General features: G+C 45.4%; 1 protein-coding gene across 2 annotated transcripts in view; it reads left to right on the forward strand.

Moving 5' to 3' along the window:
* UNC13B (unc-13 homolog B) overlaps window positions 1-21,689 on the forward strand; it is a 307,612-nt gene that overhangs the window by 220,382 nt on the left and 65,541 nt on the right. For both annotated transcript variants that reach the window (XM_066602685.1, XM_066602686.1), the window contains exons 18-19: window positions 10,458-10,627; window positions 15,779-15,894. In XM_066602685.1, the coding sequence (XP_066458782.1) occupies window positions 10,458-10,627; window positions 15,779-15,894 (286 nt within the window). The remainder of the gene's footprint in view (window positions 1-10,457; window positions 10,628-15,778; window positions 15,895-21,689) is intronic.

The raw sequence follows: 21,689 nt of genomic DNA on the forward strand, positions 1-21,689 counted from the left end.
CTCCATCCACCCTTCGCCCTGAAGAGAAGATGATTGTACTTGATTGCTGAACCTGTAACTCGCTGCAGATGACACTTGATACAATGTGTCGGCACCCAGAGACACAATGAGACATTTGATAAGATAATGTTCCCCAGTGAGGGCGGCTGATAATGCCTCCCTGATTAGACAACCTCTGTGAAGTAGACATGGAGGATCCTTAAAAAGACTCTCCCTCCAATGAAGACGAGATGATTATATGATGTATAAAAATCAGGAGGTGGCATTGTATAGCCAGGATCTCCTTCCCTCCTTGAGTAAGATGATGGAACATGATTGTGTCATGCACCTTGTGCGCCATGTAGAAGACTGAAGGTGATCCGTATCATCTATGGGAAGGTTGCTGCTGATTGCACAAGTACCATGATAAATAATAATTAATGGCAAACCTTTAAAATGCCAGCCACACAGCTCACCCATAAAATGCCACATGCAGAGCCCCTCCCAGTGCTATGCCATAAACTGAGCCCTCTCACATTCCAGCCATGGTAACCCCATAGAATGAGAATGGAGTGTGGCCCCAGATGCAAAGATCCGCCTCATACTGTGCTGTCCATGAAGGTCCCTCTGCAGTTCCAGTTGCAGAGCTGCCTCCATAAAATGCCAGCTATAGAGCCCCACCCTGTATTATGCAATGAGCTGAGCCCTCTTACAGTTGTAGCACCAGAAACACCATAGAATTCATAGTAACGGCCATACAGTCTCCAATAGACAGCCACCTGTCTCTAATATGCTCGTTCCTAAACCCAGAGTCAACAAAAATGCCAGTGCCATGCCCTCATCATCACCCATCTAGACTACTGTAGCATCTTTCTTTCTGTTGCTTCATCCAAGCTCTTGTGCCCTAGCAGTCCATCCTCAACTCTGCTGCCCGGGTTTTCCACCTCTCCCTGTTACTGCCTTGCCTTGTGGGACGGGTCCTTTCTGCATCCATATCATCAATTTCTTAGGTGTTTACTAGATTTTTCTTGTTCCTGTCACTGTTTATATACTTATTGTCAAAAAAATCAGGCACTTAGGAGTTGTAGGAGTCAAATGTAATTACTTATATATAAGCACACATAGAAAGTTCCAATATCGGAGCAAAAGGATAATTTGTTGCTGAAAAACTGTCCGCTTGAAGGGAGGCTCTACTACCCTGTTGTACCGCCTCTAGCTTGGATACAAGATGTGATACAGGCAAGTATGGAGGCTCTACTACCCTGTTGTACCGCCTCTAGCTTGGATACAAGATGTGATACAAGTGGGCATGGAGGCTCTAGTACCCTGTTGTACCGCCTCTAGCTTGGATACAAGATGTGATACAGGCAAGTATGAAGGCTCTACTACCCTGTTGTACCGCCTCTAGCTTGGATACAAGATGTGATACAAGTGGGCATGGAGGCTCTACTACCCTGTTGTACCGCCTCTAGCTTGGATACAAGATGTGATACAGGCATGTATGGAGGCTCTAGTACCCTGTTGTACCGCCTCTAGCTTGGATACAAGATGTGATACAGGCGGGCATGGAGGCTCTAGTACCCTGTTGTACCGCCTCTAGCTTGGATACAAGATGTGATACGAGCAGTCATGGGGGCTCTAATACCCTGTTGTACTGCCCTCTAGCTTGGATACAAGATATGATACGGGCTGGCATGGAGGCTCTAGTACGCTGTTGTACCACCTCTAGCTTGGATACAAGATGTGATACGGGCGGGCATGGAGTCATACAGGTTTTTTATGGTATCCTGCAGCATATCACTCAACATTTTCTATAACTAACCTTCTAGATCATGCAGACTGTCGATGTTGGCATCCCAGATGGTCCCATACATGTTCTATTGGCGATAAATCTGGTGACCGGGCAGCCACGGAAGTGTGATAATGTTGTGGAGACATTCCTGTGACTCCCTTGTGTGTCCGGCCGAGCATTATCCTGCTGGATGCCTCGTGGAAGCCGCCATGAGAGGAACACCTGTGGCTGCAGGATGTCCTGAACATATCGCTGAACTGTGATTGTCCCTCGTTCCACTACTAGGGAGGACCGACTGTCGTATGTGATGTATCACCAGACCATCACACCAGCAGGGGGCAGTGTGCCACTCCACAACAAAGTCAGGATTGAGGCACTCACCCCGAGGTCTCCAGACACGAACATGGCCGTCGTTGGTGCCCAAACTAAACCTAGATTCATCACTGAAGACAACCTGGTTCCACTTCATAGCATCCACATTCATAGTTTACGACCCCACTGCAAACAGAGGCGACGACGACGGTTGGTGTCACAGGTAGTACATGTAATGGGCACTGTGAGACCAAATGTCCTTCAGTCAAGCGTCTGGAAATGGTTCCAACAGACACAGGGGTGTAATGATGGAGCCACCTGTCTCTGGATGGCAGAAAACAAAACAGTTGGAGCTGCTCGTGCTTGTTGGGCGATCAGGCAATCCTTTCAACTGGTGGTCTGTTAAGGGTGTCCTGAGCCTGGTCGGCTTGTGTACCCTCATGCATCCACTAGTCCAACCGTCTGGTCAGACCAGCCGATGGGGAATAATCACCGATACGACCATCCTGCTTCTCACATCCCAATAATGCGCCCCTCTCAGACTCTGGTAACGGAGTGACATCTCTTCTCTGTGTCGTAGAGAAGTCTAGTGGCCAACAAGCTCTACAGAAACGGGAGAAGAGGTCACTACACACAAGGAGCCTCCGAGAGCCTTTTATAGGCCAAGGCGGAACCACTTTTAGGGCCTCCGGTGGCAAAACCGTTCATCTAATCAGCACAACTCTTATCTGCATATCTATCTGAGATGGAACTGCATGCCGAGGTTTGAAGCAAACGACAACTTCTTCTAGGGTCTTGGTTTATGTAGACAGAGTGTATGTAATATGTTTGTATGTGTAGCTAAACCTGTTTCTCGTTTGTACAACACCCTGAATTGTAATACCAATGTTACACATGAGCAGCTAATCAACATCAATTTAACTCTAATTCTACAACCTGTACGCCTGCAGTCTGGTACAGAATGGTAAAATAGAAATCTGCAGCTCATACCAGCACTCACATCATCATCATGGTGGGCTTGGTCTCCCCTTGCTTGATTCTGACTGAGGTACTATATTTTTCAGTGTCTGCACACATCCAACTCTCTCCTCTCTCAATCTAAAACCATAGTGTCAGGTGATATCAGGTTAATTGGCGCCAATCGTTATCTGCCCTTTGATGTGATCTGCCTGCAGCAAGTAAAGTGTTTAATAAATGTCATCACCTTATACTGGATAGTCAACCACACCGTGAAGACTAGCGCTCTATACACTCCTGGATGGCGATTGCTGATCTTAGCGTTATGTATATACCTCCTGTACTTGGGGGTGACGGGTCTGTGTATTCAGGACATTTTAGATGGAACTATTTTTCTACCACTGATGGAAGATGGTGTTTGGGGGAAAAATAATAATAATTGTTCATGCGCCTCTGATTTCCGCCATAATGATAATGAGAAGTTTCCTTCCAGTCCCAGGAATAGCATAATAAATGCACAATAAGGTCAACAATAAAGTTATCTATTCCGATCATGCGTGCAGAATAATTGTACTTCACAAGGGAAATAATTGTCAGACTCCTCCGTAAAGCTGCAAAACGTAATGCGAATTGTCCGGGGTACGCGGCCTTCAGTTAGTGGGAAACTGACATTTCATAGACTTGATCGTCTGTAAATAGCAACGCGGTGAGGACAAGTGACGACATGTGTTACATCCCAGAGAGGGATGAGGATGACATATACCGGAATAACATCATTATCCGTCTGCGGCAACAACTCAGATTTTGTTTTTCTCCGGGGCACAATAAGTGTTTTTTTTTTTTTTTTGTATAGCACTGTGAATATGGCGGCTGATGGTAATCATTATAAAGCTGCATGGAGATAACTTTATCCTGTATGTATTTATGAAAGCCCGCTAATTGAATCTATATGGTTGATGATGAGGGAGATTAGATATATTCTCAATACATTGAGTCACAATATATGCAACCGTTGGGTTCTATACATTGTGATTGGCCATTATGTACATAATGGGAGAGATGGCCATTGGTAGTCATTGTCTGTTGGATACAACTATGAGAGCATAATAATTGATCCTGTACAGTTGCGGAATAAGTTGGCGCTATACAAATAAAGATTATCATTATAGACGCCCTCTTTGAATTTTGTGGCTTTACGTATCAAGATATAATAAAGACCCCCATCTAGTAGCGCTTTGGACCTCCATTGGCCTTCAGAACCGCAGCAGTTCATCGTGGGAAAGATTCCACTAGGTGTTGAAATCATTATGCCGGAATATTAGCTCCTGCGGACCGGACGTTTCGTGTAGTTACCGCAAATTAGATGGAGTGTCTGACATGCTATGAACAGCTGACAGGAAGGGGTCATCAACTGATGCTGCTTGCACAAAATTCTGACCTCCCACCAGCACCGTGCAACAGAAATCTGAATTCATTTACCTATAGGAGTCTTAACTCTTTTTCTCTTAGACAGTAATGGCGCTGGAACTGATCTTCTGCTGTCCTAGCCCTTCCGTGCCAAGGAATGCTGAGTTGTATATTCAGACAAGTTGGTTGGAGCACCACAGTTGTATTGGGCTGTAATTTGCTGGACTGTGCACCGCCTATTCACCAGAACGATTCTTGACATCCTCCTCCGACCCCTTTCTTCAATGAGTTGTTTACGTCCACAGGATCCCCTTTCTCTGGATGTTTTCCCTCTATCAGACCATTCTCCACACTGCTGTACGAGCAAACCCCACATGGTTGGCAGGGAAATCCTGGCACCCGACCCGTTGGAAACCGTCCACATCTCTAGTTTTTCCAATCAAGTATGGATTCATACTGAAACCGATCCACTGAAAATGTGTTACTTGATTTTATGCTGCACTCCAGGGTCACTGGTCTTATTTCCATACTGAGAAGTACCCATCATGACAGAGCCGAGGTCTCTAATAAAGTGGCCCCTTAATGTATATACTAATCTATAATGCCTAATAATTGGAATATCTGTTAATCCATTACCTATCCAATTCAACTGACAGCGGATTAATGACATATTACAAAAGTTTTACTTTCATACTCCCGTAGAGAGAAGACAGTGACCTTGTTAGCAGGTATGCTGCCCCTCACACCCTCTGGCGTATCCTGACAGTCCGCAGTCTTTCCCAATTATTATTTGACCCCTCACTTTGTTCGTTATATCCTCTCATAAAATCTTTATGCCTAAACCTCTCTCCTTCCCGCTGCGCCGGCTATTTGTAATACGCTTCTGTATGGAGAGGCCATGCATGTACAGAAGAGGTGCTGACCTCTGTGGGCTCTAATGAATCGCTCCCGAGGACGTCCGTTCACATAATAAGGAGGTGATTACTGAAATATCTGGACACTACGTAATCCCCGATCCTCACCAGTTACCGGCCACTGTTACATTATCACGTACGTTACTTGGCCATAGACTATGAGGTTATCCGAGGATGAGATGACATAGCTGAGGCACATACGTCCAGACTGAGAACCGGAACAAGTTATATTGTGGCTAATTGCTTTGCAATCACAGGGAGAATTTCAGGTTTGCAAGTGCGAGGTCTCTCCAAGTTTCTTGGACTGATATCATGCTTGCTCGTATAAATGCACCCTTAGATATTCTTGCATGAGTTTTGTGCATACATACACTGAGCAGCCTCTGACATTGGAGCGCTGTCCTGCATACTGTAGTTATCATACACTGCGCAGCCTCTGACATTGGAGTGCTGTCCTGCATACTGTAGCATACATACACTGAGCAATCTTCGACATTGGAGCGCTGTCCTGCATACAGTAGCATACATAAACTGAGCAGCCTCTGACATTGGAGCGCTGTCCTGCATACTGTAGCATATATACACTGAGCAGCCTCTGACATTGGAGCGCTGTCCTTCATACTGCAGCATACATACACTGATCAGCCTCCAACATTGGAGCGCTGTCCTGCATACTGTAGTTATCATACACTGCGCAGCCTCTGACATTGGAGTGCTGTCCTGCATACTGTAGCATGCATACACTAAGCAGCCTCCGACATTGGAGCGCTGTCCTGCATACTGTAGCATACATACACTGAGCAGTCTTCGACATTGGAGCGCTGTCCTGCATACTGTAGCATACATACACTGAGCAGTCTTCGACATTGGAGCGCTGTCCTGCATACTGTAGCATATATACACTGAGCAGCCTCCGACATTGGAGCGCTGTCCTGCATACTGCAGCATACATGCACTGAGCAGCCTCCGACATTGAAGCGCTGTCCTGCATACAGTAGCATACATACACTGAGCAGCCTTTGACATTGGAGCGCTGTCCTGCATACTTACTGTAGCATACATACACTGAACAGCTTCGACATTGGAGCACTGTCCCGCATACTGTAGCATGCGTACACTGAGCAGCCTCCGACGGTTGGAGCGCTGTCCTGCATACTGTAGCATATATGCACTGAGCAGCCTCCGACATTGGAGCGCTGTCCTGCATACTGCAGCATACATAAACTGAGCAGCTTCCGACATTGGGGCGCTGTCCTGCATACTGCAGCATACATACACTGAGCAGCCTCTGACATTGGAGCGCTGTCCTGCATACTGTAGCATACATACACTGAGCAGCTTCGACATTGGAGCGCTGTCCTGCATACTGTAGCATACATACACTGAGCAGTCTTCGACATTGGAGCGCTGTCCTGCATACTGTAGCATACATACACTGAACAGCTTCGACATTGGAGCACTGTCCCGCATACTGTAGCATACGTACACTGAGCAGCCTCCGACGGTTGGAGCGCTGTCCTGCATACTGTAGCATATATACACTGAGCAGCCTCCGACATTGGAGCGCTGTCCTGCATACTGCAGCATACATACACTGAGCAGCCTCCGACATTGGAGTGCTGTCCTGCATACTGTAGCATACATACACTGAGCAGCCTCTGACATTGGAGCGCTGTCCTTCATACTGCAGCATACATACACTGAGCAGCCTCCGACATTGGAGTGCTGTCCTGCATACTGTAGCATACATACACTGAGCAGCCTCCGACATTGAAGCGCTGTCCTGCATACAGTAGCATACATACACTGAGCAGCCTCTGACATTGGAGCGCTGTCCTGCATACTGTAGCATACATACACTGAGCAGCTTCGACATTGGAGCGATGTCCCGCATACTGTAGCATGCGTACACTGAGCAGCCTCCGACGTTGGAGCACTGTCCTGTATACTATATCCGACATGGGAGCATTGCATGAAAGTCTTTGTTGGACAAGGGTGACACTGGATTGTAGGTTACATTTAATGTTTGTGGATATCCAGAAGTCTGATGCTTTTTTACAGGGAGATTCTCTCTAGGAAACCCAGACTTTCCTCAGCAATGGTGTAATTCTTATCTGGTTCCTATGGGCATTGATCTGGATTGACCTTCTGTGTTGTCCAAAGCCTTTGCTAATAATGGCACCTCCAGTATCCCAGCACTTCCCTATGAGCCTACATATCATTGAAGACATCTGCTAATGTGGCATCAGTAATGGCAGCGTCCTCCCGTCGGATCACTTCTGTAACCGCATCAATAGTTTGTGGCTTATTTGGCCACAAACCAAAAAGAAATCGGATGTCGTCAGATCTGGTGATCTTGGCAGATCCAGATTTTTAAAAATCTGTTCCCGAAATGACTTTCGATTGCCCTTTTGCTTGCGCTAGATGTGCGGCACGTTAATCCTCCTGCAGGTTTTTTACCAGTTTGTATATACAGGATTTTGTCAGTCACTTTCTCCATTGTTAGGAGCCTCATGTGGTGCAGAGTGTTGAGTCAGCAGAAATGCGGTCCTAAGCTCTCACACCTCTTTATACAGTACAAACTAAACGCAAAAGCGAAAAACAAATTGTTGATGAGGAGTGAAACGTCTGCAAAGACATCCGGTAGTTACCCAACCTCTTTAAATTTTTGCGGTTTATCTCATGACGTTTGCATTTTAACCCCTCAACAACCACCTGTACACCTTTTTATGGCGGTCATTAAGTGGCCTTATTCTGATGCAAGCGCCTTTTTGCAGCACTGCATCAGCAGCCTGGCACAAGTGTCCCAGAGCAGGTGCGTGGCTAACAGCGGGGACCAGAGACATTGATGATCCCCACTGTTTAACCCTTTACATGCTGCAGTCCATGTGACCACTGCATATAAAGGCCTGATAGAGGGAGGGGGCTCCCTCTGTCACCTATTAGACCCCTGCAATGTGTTTGTGGGGTCTCAATGGGTTGATGTAGCACCCAGTGGCTGGACGATGGCCTCTGGGTTTGCCAGTATAGTAAAATTGAGTATTATAAGAGCAACCAAAAGTGGTGAAATTCAGGTCACCTAGTGGGACAAAAGTAAAAAGTGTAAAAGAAAAAATAAATAAAATCCCACCTTTTTTAATAGTTAAAAAAAAACACACAAAAGAAACCTACCACAAACTTGGGTATAGTCACGTTCATAAAAGCCCAATTAAAGCGCATTATGTAATCAACATAGTGCAAGCCATGAAGTTTTTTAAAAGGTTGAAATGCGTTGATGAAAAAAACTGAAAAATTTGTTGGCCACTAAAGCACAAACGGGCCTTGGTACTAAGGGGTTAATTGAGTCAAAAATTTATTGGGACCACCAGAGTTGTTGACAAATACTGCTTTACCTCAACATCTGCCGACTATATGTTGGACCGAGGACGTCGTGTAAACACTGCGCTACTTTTCCTATTCATGGGTCAAAATCCCGTAACTTGATTGGGGTCATGATTCCCGCGTGATATTGCACAGTCCGCGCTGGCTTTGGAGCATCACATAAACTAATACACGTTGTAGTGGGGGGTCCGCTGTGATGAGACACGGTAGGCCCGTAGACGAGGTTCCTCTTAATTAGTGATCTCTGAGCAGTACATGAAGATGTTATTGTGGTCGCTTAGGAGCTGGAATGTGTTTTGCATATTTTATTTCCTCGCCTCCTGTGTGTGTTGTCGGCTTTAGATGTATTTTGATGAGTTACGGCCCTCCGGGACGCCGGGCTGCTAAGTGTGTCTGATCATCGCGGCGCTGACAGTCCGGGGTTATTTCTTACCAGAGAGATCCCATGCCAGGACTGAACGTGGCTGCTGCCAGGGAAAGCTCCTCTTTAATTAACACCAAGTGGGATATTCTGTGTTACAGCAGATGATCTGCAGGGTGGGCTCAGTAACCCCAGCGGAGAGAGTGCATACGGCTTCAGAGAGCGCTTTTCGGCTTCTTAGGTTTAGCGCTGTCTGCAACGTTCCTTTCCGCCAAAAAAGGAAACCTCACGGAATGGAAGCCTTTTCGTTTGCTTTCCGTTTTTTTTTGTTTTTTTTTTAAACTCCTTGCAATCAATGGGGAAAAATTTTTTATTTTTGGAGGAGAGAAACAAACTCCCATAGAAGTGAATGGGAGTCGTATAAACCACGTACCGCAGATAAATACATTGTTTCTGAATTTCCGAACTTATTAAAAACAATACTGCGCCAATTATGTAACTTTCATTCGCCTTTACAGGAGTTAAAAGAAAAAAAATAACACAACAGTGTAGAACAACCAGTTCAGCTGTTCTGCAAATCATAGCCACCGGTGACCATGGCGAAGAGACAGATATTCTCACCAAAGGCTTGTTTGGCGGAAATGGGCCTATGCCTTTTGAGATCTCGGGGGGCCTGGCTGGCCTCACAACACCTCCAAATTTCTTAATATATCTAAAAATTAGGCAGAACCTCATTCCCCAGGAATTCTGGCTCTCTGCAGACACTATTAGAAGGCTCTTAGGAGCTTTCAGTATGCAGTGTTATTATTGAGCTCAATGTATAACAGTATGCAGGAAGCTTCTTGGCTCCATCTAGTGGTGGCTTCAGGTAGCCAGCATGTTATCTTTAACTGCTGTGTTTTTGCAGAAAACTCGAAGCTCTCTGGTTTCAAAAAGTTTTATGATGAAATGTTGATATATAAAGATCTGGTGCAGAAGAGATGGCTTTAAAGGGGTATTCTGGGTATTTAACCTCTTGTCCTCCAGGATAAGTCATTAATAGTTGATAGTCAGAGTTCCGCATCTCGGGACCCCCAGCTAACAGCTAATCTCTGACCCCAATGTAGATGAAGCTGTCAACATCTGGCCTGATGCAATGAGTCCAGGGCTGCGCTCAGCTGATCACCGGGGGTCCGGAGCCATGGAACCCTAATGATTAACTATTGATGACTTATCCTGTGAACAAGAGGTTAAATGCCCAGAATACCCCTTTAACTCATATTGCCAGTGTTTATGCCTTTTATGGTTTAGCACATAGTGGATACTGCGATATACACTACGCGAAGTAATGCAGGTTTTACCTTTCTTCCCTTAGTGAGTGCCACAATTCTTCAGATCGGATCAAGGTTCGTGTCTGGGATGAGGATGACGATATCAAATCTCGTGTTAAGCAGAGGCTGAAAAGAGAATCGGATGATTTCCTGGGGCAGACCATCATTGAGGTCCGGACACTGAGTGGGGAGATGGACGTCTGGTATAACCTAGGTGAGCCTTTATTATATATGTCTGCTATCAATTGAGCTGCAGCAGTGCTATATAATAGTAAACCTAAATCTACTAGCTTATATCAGATGAGTATACAATTATATATGTAAACAGTAGTTCTCTGTAAAGGTACCTTCACACGGGACGATTCAGCCATCTAAGCAACTATCACTCCTACGCTTTTACACACAACTGCTAGTCTGTCCGATAACGGGGACGGAGCGCGCCGGAGATCTATTATGGCTGCCTGCCTCCATTCGCAGTAACCAGGAGTCATTCAAAGTTGGAGTGACTCCTGTTTATCACTCAGTTGTCGTTCTATTTCAGTGAGCGAATGACTAGCCACAACAGAGTGACTCTGTGCCTATTGGGGGCAGTATGCCCACGGGCCGACAGTTACCCATAATCGCTTGTTTGAGCGATTATTCGGGCGACTATCAGCCTGTGTAAAGCTGCCTTATCCATTTAGAATAACATGCGTGAGCACTGGATATTGATGATCATCTATGATGCAGCATATCTACATCAGTTCTCCTTTCTGTTCGTTCTATTCATCCTGATCTACCTGGTTCATGATGAAAACCCAGCATAAAGGTAATCTGTCACAGTCCTTTCACAGGCTTCTCTGAGAGCAGCACAAGGTAGTGACCTACAGACTGATTAAGTGATATGTCTGCTAAATTTGTCTGTGCAGTAGTTTGGGAGAAACTTACATTTTATTGGTAGCAACCAAACGGAGAACTGGTTTTCGATATTCATAAGCTGCAGCTTGCCACGCCCACTCCGCCCTCCAGCCAATGATTGGCTGCTGTCTCTTTGTATAGCAATAAGACAGCTGGTAATCAGCGGCTGGAGGGTGTGCTGGGCTAGCTGCAGCTGATGAATATCTAGGACTACTTCCTGCAGTCCTCTATGTATGTGCTGCTATTTAGGAAATAAAAGTTTCTCCCAAACTACTGTACAGATATACACAGCTGGCCTCTCACTGGAATCAGTGTACTGACACTATCTTGTGCTGCTCTGAGCGTCTTTAATGGCTCGCTCACAAGGGTGTATGTTTGTTGTGTACTTTTTACGTGCATAATACGCAGTACGCAGCAAATACACACCTAATGTGTATTTATTGCATATTTTGAACACCCGTAACCTATAATGTGCGAATTACACACCAAAATGGTACGCTCATGAAAACAACGCAGATCTGAATATCTCAATGTAAATCGATGAGCTTTTAGCACTGCATATTACGCACATAAAATATGTGATTATTCCGCAGCAAACATGCGCCCTTGTGAGTGAGCTCTTATAGATGAGGCGGACCAATGCATATCCAAAGTGGTAGAAGAAATGACTAGATGGGAGTGCGGAGCTGCAGAAACAGGCCTGTAGAGATCAGGATGAAACCCCCCTCAAATATTCTACTCGCCCATGAAATATCTGTTACCCGGGGAGGATACCGGAATGATCTTCCAGGTTCCCCAGCCCTTCCTGCGGCTCTGCCCCTTGGATGCAGCAGGTGACCCGCTGTTAATTACGTTCGTCATGCTCCTGGGCGAGATATCACTAAGCAAGTTGTACTTTCTCCAGCTCTAAACTCTGCAGATAGATTCGTCTGCTCATTAGAGAGTCTTGGGATCTCATGGTGTTGTCATCCGCACGCGGACCCCCAGAATCCTGACAGCCGCAGCGTGAGTGCCATTAAAATGTGCTGCTTCCTCTTTACCTAATGAGGTGTTAGGCTTCAGATATCATTGTGGGGCAGCCGCCAGATAGAAGGTGCGATTACTCAGATTGGCTTTACTCTCCGTGTATAAATATGAGGTGCAGAGCCTCACAAGCGTTAATTGGAAGCAGGTTACACCTATCATAAGACATAATGAAGCGTTTTACTGTCTAGAGCCGAAATACTGGATGGTAGGTGGAAGGTTAGAAGTTGGAGCGGCCCCGGGGTCATGTAAGCACACTGCCAAATCTGTTGGGCAAAGATACTGCCAACACATTGTTGATAGGGGTTTGGATACTTGTCTTTAAAGGGAAATACAGCTTTAGTATTAAGGAACATGTCTTTTGTTAACTGCAGAAGAAGTCACCGTGTAAATACTGGACTTTTACTGGTTTTGAGATGTGATTTCCTCTCCACTTACGTCCAAAGTAAAATATCTAAACATCACACAGCAGCACAAGCTGCGTCCTTACAACATTGATATATATATATATATATATATATATATATATATATATATATATATATATATATATATATATATATATATATATATATATATATATATATATATTGTGTGTGTGTGTGTATAGATAGATAGATAGATAGAATATTTGTGTGTGTATGTATGTGTGTGTGTGTATATATATAATATATAATTTATTTATTTTACTTTGAACGTGAGTGGAGTATATATAATAATCTGTGGATGACAATATGGTGTGTGTGTGTGTGTGTGTATAAATATATTTCATGTTGGTTTGTAGCTGAAATACTGCCACCATTAGGTTGGATGACCACGTAACACTCTAAGGCCGCCTGCACACGGGCGGGATTTCCGCCGCTCAAAGCCTGCATAGGAGTGCATTACAATACGCACTCCTATGCAGACGGCCGCGCGAAATATCGCGCAGCAAGCAAACCGCGGCATGTCCTATTTTTGTGCGGGGCTCGCAGAGCCTCGCACAGAAACGCCACTCACCCGGCCGCCGACTCTGGTCAGCGCATGCGCTGGCTGCCCGGCAGCCGGCACATGAAAGAGCCGGGGCCGCCGGGCACGGGTGAGTACGCGCTCGTCTCTGCAGGCGCTCAGGTCGGGTCTCGCCGCCGGATCCGACCTGCTCGTCTGCAGGCGGCCTAAGGCATAAATATATGTCGGCCAATAGAGGGGGACTTGATACCTAATTGTTTATACAGTAGAGAACACTGTGGCACTCACCAGCTGCCTATAGGGATGAAGGGAGGATGATGCTGCTGCACCCACTCACCAGTGTAGCAGACAACGGCTCCTGCTGCCCTCGGTCAGCGCTCACATCGAAGCACTGTCATGTGACATGAGTCACAAAAGAAGACAGATAAATGAGGGGAGGAGTCAGATTAGAAAGGGCGGAGTGAGTTATCTACTTAATAACCTTTGCTTTGAAAAACGTGTTGGATATCTTCCCACCTGCTCTTCTGTGAGGAAATTAGGTGGGGTTAATACACAGACTGCCAAGAAGCCTTATGGTAGTTGTAGACTTATTGTGTCAGAGAGAGACAAGAACCTGTAGGGTAGCTGTACTGATATTGGGACTAAACTCTTATAGCCTATAATACTCAGCAGGTGCCACATTTGCACCTTCGGCACTCCATCCATTCCTCAGTGCATGTTGCCTTCTCAAGAAGAGCAGATGAGGGAGTAATGGTTTGGATTCCCTTTTGTAGAGAAAGAGGGACAAAGTATTTACCCGGAATGTTGGGAAATAGTTTTATTACATGTGCTAGCAATAAAATAAAACCCTGCGGAGGCGCAGGAAAAATTCCGCCAGTCTCAACGAAAGTAAGCCAGTGGGACAACATGCAAAGGGACCTCCACGCTGGTTTGTACACGTGGATGCATTCTCTATTAATCAATGTCTTGGGACGGGCTATTTACTGCTGTCCTCCATAACGGTGAACCGTCCACAAAATGTAAGTGTATGGGCCACACACATTCCCCATGAGTCGGCACCGCCAAACATGCTCTCCATAAGAGGGGTGCGCGCCACCGATGTCTACCGAATATGCCCTCTGTATGCGTACGTCCGGCAGAGATGGCTACACTTAGACACGTATTTTTTCCTAATTCACCTGTCCGACTGAAAAACATCTTTTTTTAAAAAAAAACTTTGAATTCTGATGGTAAATACTAAGGAATCCTGTTTGTTTGCTACACGATTCACCAGTCTTGGAGTGTAGAAAGTGCTGTAAGGCTTGTGATGCAAACATTACGCCTCCGCTAGTACATGACATGCTCACTACAGTCCTGGACTAATATTTAGGTTACCAGTGCCTCACATCTCTGCTGTAACAGAGTAGAGTCATACGGACGTTCTGTTTAACCCAAGTTCTAAATAACTAGATACAACTTAACCCCTTAAGGACCAAGCTGTTTTGTGCCTTAAGGACCAGACACTTTTTAGGAATTTTACCCATATGGCGGTTTTACTGCCCTATTTTGTTTCCTTTGGCTACCAAAATTATCTTTACTGCGTTTTTTTCCCCTCGACATATAGGGTGATTTTTTTTTTTTAAATATCTTTTTTACTGACTTTTTTTCCTGTTTTTTTTTATTGGGGGTAAAATGCTAAAAAAAATGATTTTTTTTTTTAACATTTATAGTTTTTTTTATTTTTTTTTATTTTGTATATTATGCTAAAATAAAGTATGGGAATGGGTTCCTCTATTTGTTTCGGACATTTTGATATATAGTATGTATGGTTTTGGGCTTACAGGGCGCATACAGCGACTGTTTTGGTTGGCATCGGCTGTGTGTTTTTTTTTCTTTCTTATGTATATATTGTTTTATTCTGTAATTTTTATTTACTTATGTATGTAATTATTTTTTTACTATCTATGTCCCCAATGACGTCATGTAAGACCTCTGGGGGACATTCACTCATTTATTTTTGACACTTTCCCACTGTAGCTGGGGCATCCATAGGAGCCCCAGTTACAGGGGAAAACAACCCCTGTAGTGACATTTGTCACTGGTAGAGCTGTCCAGTGTCTAGTGCGACCCTCCAGCTCTGCTGTAGCAGGGAATCCCGGCAGTCACATGCCCCCCCCCCGGGCTCCCGTAGTGAAATTTACACTGTACTTCCTAGTACACAGTGCTCATTGAGCGCTGTGTACTCGGGGGAAAGAAAAGGCAGAAAGGGTTAAATACCCCTCCTGCCTTCTCGTCCGGGTTATCAGCTGTCACTAACAGCTGATAACCCGTCCTGCCTCTAATTGATTTTACTATCGGCGGTGCTTTAAGTCCAGGACCAGGCGCCGTAAATTTACTGTGCCTGGTCCTTAATGGGTTAATGGATAGTTTGATATATATACAACTTTTTACTAATTTTTATTTATTTATTTATTTATTTTTAAACCGCTTAATGATCATATTCTATGTACCTTTGCAGAGAAGAGAACGGATAAGTCGGCTGTTTCTGGTGCTATTCGCCTGCAAATTAATGTTGAGATTAAAGGAGAGGAAAAAGTGGCGCCATACCATGTCCAGTACACGTGCCTACACGAGGTGAGTGCTCCATGCCTGTCTCTACAGTTGAGTGCGGAGAGGAGAGGGGGCCTAATGGCAAATATACTCAGGGTTTTGCACCCTACGACAGACGGGTCTGGTGTTTATTTGTCCCTCCGAGCCCTTTCCAAAATTTACGGGATATTTCCTTACCCCTTGTTGGCTGACAGTGCAGTTCCTCTGCAGAGGGGAGTCCTGCAGACTAGCAAAGATGGCTGGATCCTCTATCTAAGGACCTCATAGCCACCACATGATCTGCTCCTATAGTCTGTTCAGCTTTGTCTATAGATACGGAATATGTGCAGAAGGCTCAGTCCTGTGTAGACATTACTGTCAGTGAAGACGGTTCAGTGATTATTACTTGGCATCAGCTGTAGACCAGAACTAAATCAGTCCTTGAGTGCAAGGATCCTTGTTCAAATCCAGTGTCAGTGCTCCAGCGTTGTAAGACAACATTTAATATCTCAGATATGGATGCAAGTACAGTATGTCACATATCTTCAGTGCAGAGACCCTCAAGAAATAAAGTATTGATTACGCAGAGTTGCTGCTCTTCCTGCCCATCATTGTAATGAGTAACGATGCTCCTACACCTTCAATAGCAGTTTCTCTCCTTTTGACATCTGTCAGGGTAAAAGGCAGATGGTTCCCAATACACATACGAGAGTTGTTTGGGCGCGCTGAAATTGGTGGGTTTGGGAGACAGTTGTCTGTTGCGCACAGTGGTTTGAAAGGGGTTTGCTGCCCTTTTTCACCTGATAGCCTATCCTCTGTCCACCGCTCAGGGTACCCGTCCATCAGCTCTTCATCTGGCCTGCTGTCACTGCAGCTGCCTGGACATAGTAATCAGCGGACAGGAGAGGAAGTGGAGCCCCAACTTTCTTCCCATGAATATCAATGGAAGCGCCACAGTGCTACTCCATTTGCCTAGGAGAAGATATCCGTAACATGAGAGAAAAGTTGAATAGCAGTGTGCTGCTCCCATTGATTTCAGTGGTTGTGAAGCCGGTGCTCCACTTTCTCACCTGTCCACTAATGACCACATCTGGCTCGCTGCAGTGACAGTAAGCCACGTAACTAGCTGATGGACCGGGATCCTTAGCGGTAGACCCCTGTCCATAAACTACTGATTGTCTATCCAAAGGATAAATCATCAGTTGAAAAAAGGGTTAGAAAACTACTTTAAAGTCCAAGATAGCCACTACTCAGCATTAAAAGGGTTCCCCAGGATTTTTATGATTGGTGACCAAACCAGGAAAGGTCATTAACAGTTGATTGGCAGGGGTCTCCTCCTTGCGATTCCTATTACATTCAATGGGAGCTGTGCCTGTTGTGCCAAACCGGGTTGCTGCAATACAGTCAGTGCAGTCTACGCTTCTTGCATTGTCCACACTGACAGCAGTCCAGTGATCAGCTGATCAGTGGGAATCATAAGCAATGGGCCCCTCTTGATCAGCTTTTGATGACTTTACCTGTGGATAGGTCATTAATAGTAAAAGGCGGAGAATGCCTTTTGATTGCTGATAAAAAGCAATGGTTTGCACTCATTCTTTCCTAGTGGAGAGCACAAGATGCAATGGGCAATGCATCCAATTGGAAGTGCGGCCACTAAAGATGAGCGAGCATACTCGGTAAGGCGATTTACTCGAAAGAGCATCGCCTTTTTTAAGTAACTGCTGGCTCATCCCTGAAGATTCGGGGGGCGGCAGGGGGGTGACGGGGGGCAGGGGGAGAGTGAGAGAGATCTCTCTCTCCCTCCCGATCCCCTCCGCAACACCCGGCGGCCCCTCCGACTCTTCAGGGATGAGCCAGCAGTTACTTAAAAAAGGCGATGCTCTCTCAAGTAAGACGCCTTACCGAGAGTGCTCGCTCATGTCTAGCGGCCACTCAAGACTGCAAGCACTGAGGGACGAGGGAGACCTGGACCCTTAATTTGCTCATAAATTGTGCAGCAAAGTGAAATAAAGCTGTACAGAATGTATTCGATTCAGGGCATTAGATATAATAAGGCAACTCCTTTTTAATGAGGTTATTGCCCTTTAATTCTTATAAATCGCTCTTCTCCACCAGCACAGACACAATGTTTTTTTCGCCATTGTAGCAGAGCATTTGCCGTTTGGAATAGGCCAGTTGTCATTTCATGTACAAGAACAGCAGACGCAGAATAAATGCAGTGCATTTCATGGAGACAATTGGCATCCCATAGATCAGGCTTCATAATGCATCCCGTCAGTGTGCTACATACAGAGCGAAGGTCATCCATTCACAATCAGCACGATGGAATCCTATAGACGAGCTCTGTGTCTGCTGCTCACGTGATCATCTTCACTTTACTGCCTGCAGGATTAAATTAACGCTAATGGCCTTGAGAGGGTAATTACATGGAAATTATAATATCGGAGCAAATCAAAGCCCTTTCTAAGTGCATCACAGCCACTTCATATCAGAATGTCATTATCCTTCATTAATAAGTTCATGTCTTCTAGTCTATTTGGGAACGGTGAACATCACAGTGACACTTCATATACAGGTATATAGAGTATATGGGGTTGGTGAAAGATTAAATCCATTTCAAACAATTCCACACACCCCTTCGGCCCAATAACAAGGATGGTCAGTAGGTAGCGGGGCCACCATATTGGGTGATACAGCGAGTTATGTGACATGGCATTGATTGGCGAGTACTGTAATACCACGTGGTATTTACTATAGTCCGCAGTTCATCTTCATTACGGAACGGGGGGCGGGGGGGCATTTACTCCACGTCTAATTCTGCCCCATAGATTTGCCAATGGAGAGAGATCTGCGGATTGTGCTAACCAAAGAATCTCCGTACAAAGTTTTCCCCGCTGATGTTCACTGTATGAGGCCGCGTGATATCCTCTCAGAAAATGGTGTTGAGTACGCTCTGAAACTATGGTAGTGTGACGGACTGAAGCTCCTACTAAACATAATGGGGTGCCATAAATCTACTCCTGATACTTACTAGAGGTGATGGGCTGTTGAAGCTGGTGGCACCCCAGTATGGGCATTGTCCATACTGTAGCATCCACATGTGTCAGCCAGTTGTGGATTGTGGAGCCGCTACTGCGTGATGCCAGATGCGTTGATGTCTACGTTGTGACCTTCGTCTCTGTGCTGCTGTCCCATTACAACGATGCACATTTCGTTCGTCTGACCACCGCATTGGTCCCACAGTTGAGTTTCTGCTGCAATACAACGCAAAGACCAAGCAGCTGTATGAAGCCCTACGATAAAACCTTTAGTAAATGTGTCCGTTTGATGAAATGGCTCTCGATGGCATCTTAGAGGCATCTTCACTCCTCAATCTTTATCCAGATGCAAACAAGACGGCACAAAGCAGTCTTCTTGGCGCAACAATGTCTCCTAAGTTAGCTTCACAGACTGGTTTTTGCCTTTCATCATGTTCCCCGTTCAGACTATTGATCTGAAACTCCATCAAATTGCGTAACTTTTTTTTTTTCTGAGCGCACCCCCAAAATTGCGTAATTCTGTGAGAGAGTCTTCATTGTGTTGCATTTTCTGTACGCGATGCGGCATTTTCTCTGAAGGGCAGTGTATAATATGGATTAAAGTCAGAATGTTACCGAAGCAGAATAGGGGATCTTTACGTTGTCCTATGCTCATTTTCAAAGCATGTGTAATTGTGTCTTCTAAGTGGCTCCCTGAAGTGCAAATCACAGACCTGAAGAAGTGAGTTCTCCTTGTGACTGCAGATACGGTTGCATTTATGCTGCATCTGCAGAATATGTTTGTGGTATGTGCCAGGAAAGCTGCATATATCCTTAGGGGTAGTCTAGAGGTGAAATACGCCTTTGTATGCCTATACGGTGACATATGTCCACACACAGTATACATCCAACATACATTACAAACACAATGTGACTGCACCCTTCAGCTCTTCATAACAGACTACTTATGCTCATGTAATGGCCTGTGTGATTCCCATCATTCTTGTACTATACCTTTTATTAAAATTTAGTTCTTTCACCACTGACAAAGTTTGAAGTGGCCATCACTGTGGGTAAGGGGTAGGGGAGGGTTTCCCAGCTCTTCTGCAGAGCACTGCATGTTGTTGGGTATTGAGCTTCTGTAGTTACTGGGGACACTGTGACTTTTTTCTTAGCTGTGGGGGAAGGACCATCTTCACAGACTGCTGTCTGCACTCACAGGCTGACAGATCTGTTTTATAAAGTGTCTGCTCTCTCCACAATCTCTCCTGCTGTTCCACGGAGTGTGTGTGTGTGTACGTGTGTGTACGTGTGTGTGTACGTGTGTGTGTGTACGTGTGTGTGTGTACGTGTGTGTGTGTACGTGTGTGTGCGTGTGTGTACGTGCGTGTGTGTACGTGCGTGTGTGTACGTGCGTGTGTGTACGTGCGTGTGTGTACGTGTGTGTGTACGTGTGTGTGTGTACGTGTGTGTGTGTACGTGTGTGTGTGTACGTGTGTGTGTGTACGTGTGTGTGTGTACGTGTGTGTGTGTACGTGTGTGTGTGTACGTGTGTGTGTACGTGTGTGTGTACGTGTGTGTGTGTACGTGTGTGTGTGTACGTGTGTGTGTGTACGTGTGTGTGTGTGTGTACGTGTGTGTGTGTGTGCGTACGTGTGTGTGTGTGCGTACGTGTGTGTGTGTGCGTACGTGTGTGTGTGTGCGTACGTGTGTGTGTGTGCGTACGTGTGTGTGTGTGCGTACGTGTGTGTGTGTGCGTACGTGTGTGTGCGTACGTGTGTGTGCGTGCGTGTGTGTGCGTGCGTGTGTGTGCGTGCGTGCGTGTGTGTGCGTGTGTGTGTACGTGCGTGTGTGTGTGCGTGTGTGTGTACGTGCGTGTGTACGTGCGTGTGTACGTGCGTGTGTACGTGCGTGTGTACGTGTGTGTGTGTACGTGTGTGTGTACGTGTGTGTGTACATTTTTTGGGGATTACTAACCATTTTTCCATAATGTCTCTGAATACCTGACTCATACAATCGTCCTGAGAAAGCAGAGAGGCAGGCATTCAGATACTACCTCCCTGCTGATTGGACCAGAAACAAAGCAATTCAGCATGGGAAGTGAGGGAAAGGGAGTACAGGACAGTGAACTTACTAGCGGAATGCTAGGCTTGCAACATGTACCTTGCTTGAAAGTCGTTTGCAAGCAGCAGAATAACAGAAAAAGGAAGAAGACCCCCTTGAAAATCTGAACTTAAAAACCTGAAACTGGGCACAAATTGCAGCAAGTGAGTGGATAAGGAGAACCTGGAATATTTTTTTATTTTTTTAAACTTGATGAAAACTGAGGTGCACTATAATTTATCAGTCAGAATAGCAAGAGTGAATCCTGAGACTAATAGTTCTTTTACACAGGCTGATGTTCACCCAACAATTGCGCCATGTAAGGGGACAAGCGATAAATTGATAAACTGGCAGGAGCTCAATTGTCAACTGATTGGCTTAGATATGTGAACATAAAAATGTACATCGTGCCATGTGAACAGGGAGATGTACAGCTGACCTACGGGGACGAACAATTGCATTAGGAATCCTTCATCCCCATAAGCCGATACTCAACCTATGTTAAAAAGGGGGAAAAAAGCACCAATCGAAGTGTCTAACGACACTCTTTACATTAAGCCAAAACTTTGGCCCATGTAAAACGAGCAATTAGCATTGATGGCTACCAGCTCTCACCCAACAGTATCAATAAGAATCGGGCTACTGGATTTTGACTCTTGCGCTCAAGAGGTAAGCGGCTGCCAATGTTGTCTAACTAGAACTTTCCCACTCACTACATAC

Source organism: Eleutherodactylus coqui, chromosome 5 (assembly GCF_035609145.1).
Source record: "Eleutherodactylus coqui strain aEleCoq1 chromosome 5, aEleCoq1.hap1, whole genome shotgun sequence".
Taxonomy (NCBI): domain Eukaryota; kingdom Metazoa; phylum Chordata; class Amphibia; order Anura; family Eleutherodactylidae; genus Eleutherodactylus; species Eleutherodactylus coqui.